Genomic DNA, 3,781 nt, shown 5'->3' on the forward strand with positions numbered 1-3,781 from the left:
GCCATCTAGTGGCTTTCTTGAGTAACAGACACAATCACTGGATCTCATTACAGAGTCTGAGTAAATAACTCCTGATAACATGTGAGTTCAGGGTGAGCCACTAGATGGAGGAGTTGCTCCTCAGACGAGACCACAGAGACAAATCACACTAGAGATTTAAACACTTTATCATTCCCTGTTGGAGGAAATGGAGCATCGATATGTTGTGTTTATGTATTTCACTGTGATCTCAAAGCATATTATAATGTGTCCCAAATCAGTATTTTCTCAGGATAAAGGAGAAGCTGGAGGAAGTTGTTTGTTTATTATTGTGGATATAAGAACAACAACAAAAAAAGAGCTAATAATGTAAACAATTACTAATAATGTTTTAAATAATATTTTAATAATGTAAAGCTTTATATGTTCCACACTTCTTAAATCTTTAAACTATAAAGTCTGTATTCCTCCAGGAGGTGCTCGACATAATAATTGTAATAAAACATGGAGAGACTCTTGAACCTCAGAGTGAGAAACTTTATTGATAAAGGCAAGAAAAAACAGACAGCAAATACACAGCAGTAGTAAAGTGAGATCTGTGTGTCTCTACGTTCACTTTTTTTCAATCTGAGAGAAATATAATAAAGACTAACAAATAAGATTTTTTTTTTAAATCCCCAAATAATCAAGCTCAAATATTCAGTATTAATTATGACACAAAAACAGAAAACACACTTGAAGAACCTTTAAAGTTCAGCGTTCTGCTTTAGATTTCGATACTTCCTGAAAAAGATGAACATAAAACGGCATAAATTAATAAATCTCACAGATATTTTATTATAGATTATACATGCAAATCAGTTTGTGAGAAATGCCATCATCAATCATGTACCTGATGTGTGAATATGTGCTTGATCTCGTTCAGCTCTTCTGGATCTGATCTCATAAACCACAATAATGACAGTAGCCACGCCCACCAGAGCAGAGAGGACCAATCGGATCACAGCTTCAGTAGGACCACAACAGTGGACAGAGTCTGAGGAATAAACACATCAAACTGAGATCAGATCAGTCAATAAACACTAATATCAGCGCTGACATCAACTAATATTTCTGAATAAACAGAAATATGATCAAATCTAATCAACAATCTTATATTCGGTTCCAAGTGAGTTTTAATACGGTCTGTCATCTCAAACTGTAAACGATTCAACAATTCAACATGTAAATAGTAAATAAGAATATTTGAAGGAGAAGAAAAATTATCTTTACTCACCATAGACAGAAACTCTGAATGATTTTGATGAGAAAAATCTTCCTGAAAACATCAGATGATCTGTAAACATCAGTAGTTTATAATCTCCAGCATGTTCAGTTGTGATGTTTGTGATGGTCAGAGATCCAGTTTGATTGTCCAGCTTCAGTCTGTCTCTGAATCTCCCATCAAGAACATCATCATATACAGTGATTCTGTTGAACTCTTTATTGATTTCAGCTATTAAAGTGATTTCATCTCCAAACCTCCACTGAACCCAATCATCATCCTTCATTTCAGTAAGACCAGAGTTTAGAGAGACTGAATCTCCCTGCATCACTGACACTGACTTCACTTCATCTGTCAAACACACAGAGAACAAACAGAAACAGGGTTTGCAAAGATTAATACTGTTAAATCACTTTATAATAGTTTACTAAATTGAATAGTTAAAATTAAAATTTGAAATAAACAATATAAAATAACCAAAACAAAATGTTGTATGAATTCATTAAATTGTTTGTGATTATAAACAGGTGTAAACGTTTTTGAACTCACCAATGACAAAGAGAAAGAATCGCTTGCTCTCACTGTTGATCTGTAGTTTATAACGTCCATCATGTTCAGTTGTGGTGTTTGTGATGGTCAGAGATCCAGTTTGATTGTCCAGCTTCAGTCTGTCTCTGAATCTCCCATCAAGAACATCATCATATACAGTGATTCTGTCGGCCGTTACATTGATTTCTGCTATTAAAGTGTTTTCATCTCCAAACCTCCACAGAATCACATCATCATCCTTCATTTTATTAAGAGGAACGTTTAGAGTGACTGAATCTCCCTCAATCACAAACACTTCAGCAAACACTCCTGAAGAACAGAGTTTTTCACAGATTAAAGCTTTAAAATCACTTGATGTTGGTTTGATTCACTAAAATACTTTTAATCATGTAAATGTGAAGTGAATAATATTCTGCAGCAGTTCAAAGACAAAAGGTGAAGAATGAAAAGAGACATAAGAGTGTTATCTCTCAGCAAAATCCCACATTATTTGTTTCTATATGAGAATAACAGTGAATGTTAATCCTTTCTGACTAATTTAACCAGTAATTTATCGCATCAGAACAGAAACAACTGAAAGCAGAAAACACATTTAAAACTCACCATCCAGACGCCACAAACACAAACAGAGCAAAACTAATTTGAGGAACATTTTCTTCATCGGTTCACTGAAAAGCCCACAATAGTAACTCTTAAAGTCTGAAACACTCAGATTGATCTGAAAGACTGAACTGAGATATTTATCTGGTTGTTAAAACTCACCAACCTAGTTTTTAAATAGATATAGAATAGAGAATAAAAGAAAAAAAGGGCCCCTATCTTGCACCCAGCACAATTTACTTTGTACACCGACGCATATATCATTCCTATTTTGCACCCGCGCAAAGCGCGCTTTTCCCTCCACAGAAGCACGTCGCTAAACTAGGGAATGAGCTAGTGCGGTTCAGCGCAAAAAAGGAGGCGTGTTCCGGCGCAAACAATCCCTGGTGCTATTTTGCTGTTCCATAAAATAATTGCGCCACTGACCAGAAAAAACTAGTCAGTGGCGCGTTGCGCATTGTTCATTATGCTATTTTACGGGCGCATGCTTGGCCATAAACAATGTAGAGTGTGCACAGCGCGCATACACTTCTCTCATCTACTCAGAAGCAGCCGTTTTCATTTTTGCAAATCATACATTATTACGATAGATAGACAGATAGATAGATAGAGTTTATTATAAAAGCATACATCTAGCTTACACATTTACCCAAATTATCATACGCCTGTTTAACCGAAGTTAATTTGGGTGTGTTTCTCCATCCCCAACGTCCCTGACGAGAGCGTCGGTCTCCTCGGCTGTGAACCGCTCCTGGCGCGCGCCTGGCAAATCCGCCGTTATAATAGGAATCCGCTTTAGAACAAGCGCCTGCTCTTAAAGGCAATGTGAGATGTCGCTCTGATTGGTTTATTTCGCGTTACGCCCAAACCACACCTATGAATAATGAAGCTACTTCAGACCAACCCCTTTTAGATTTGCGCTGGGTGCAAGAGTCATTTATCCCGCCGGGAAAATAGCAACAGCGCCGAGACCCGCCCACAAAGTTACTTGCGCTTTGCGATTGACACTTGCGTTTCAGATCGTTAAAATAGGGCCCAAAGTGTTAGCATTAACTTAATAGAGGAAAAGAGTAACAAGCACTTAAATGTCCAGCCCGCAGAAGTCGCACTTACCCTGTAACTACATGAACAAGTGTATATTTCTCCAGTATTTAAGCAAAAGTTGCAATAGTTTATTTGCAATAGTTTTAATAATTTTTTAAAAGCCTATATGTATTGGTATACTGTTATTACAAAAAGGTTTGCAGTGTATGTTCTCGCTAAATTGCTCTCAAATATAATATTGTTGCATTATAATAATAGAATAAGTTACGCTTAGTTCTAAAATACTTACAGTATAAAAAAATTTATAAATAATGTTAATTCCTCTGGTTATTACCCCTTTATTCC

At 36.3% G+C, this 3,781-nt stretch overlaps 1 protein-coding gene across 1 annotated transcript; it reads right to left on the reverse strand.

The window, feature by feature from the left end:
* Positions 1–681: 681 nt before the first annotated feature.
* On the reverse strand, positions 682–1,529 carry LOC311294815 (uncharacterized protein; the record flags this gene model as incomplete). The annotated part of the gene is made up of 3 exons (XM_084415844.1): positions 682–762; positions 872–1,015; positions 1,256–1,529. The coding sequence occupies 3 exons, from the start codon at positions 1,527–1,529 to the stop codon at positions 746–748; spliced, it is 435 nt and encodes a 144-aa protein (XP_084271970.1). The 3' UTR covers positions 682–745.
* Between the last annotated feature and the right edge of the window lie 2,252 nt (positions 1,530–3,781).

This window comes from Rutilus rutilus, assembly GCF_951802725.1.
Source record: "Rutilus rutilus genome assembly, chromosome: 8".
In the NCBI taxonomy this organism is placed as follows: Eukaryota; Metazoa; Chordata; class Actinopteri; order Cypriniformes; family Leuciscidae; genus Rutilus; species Rutilus rutilus.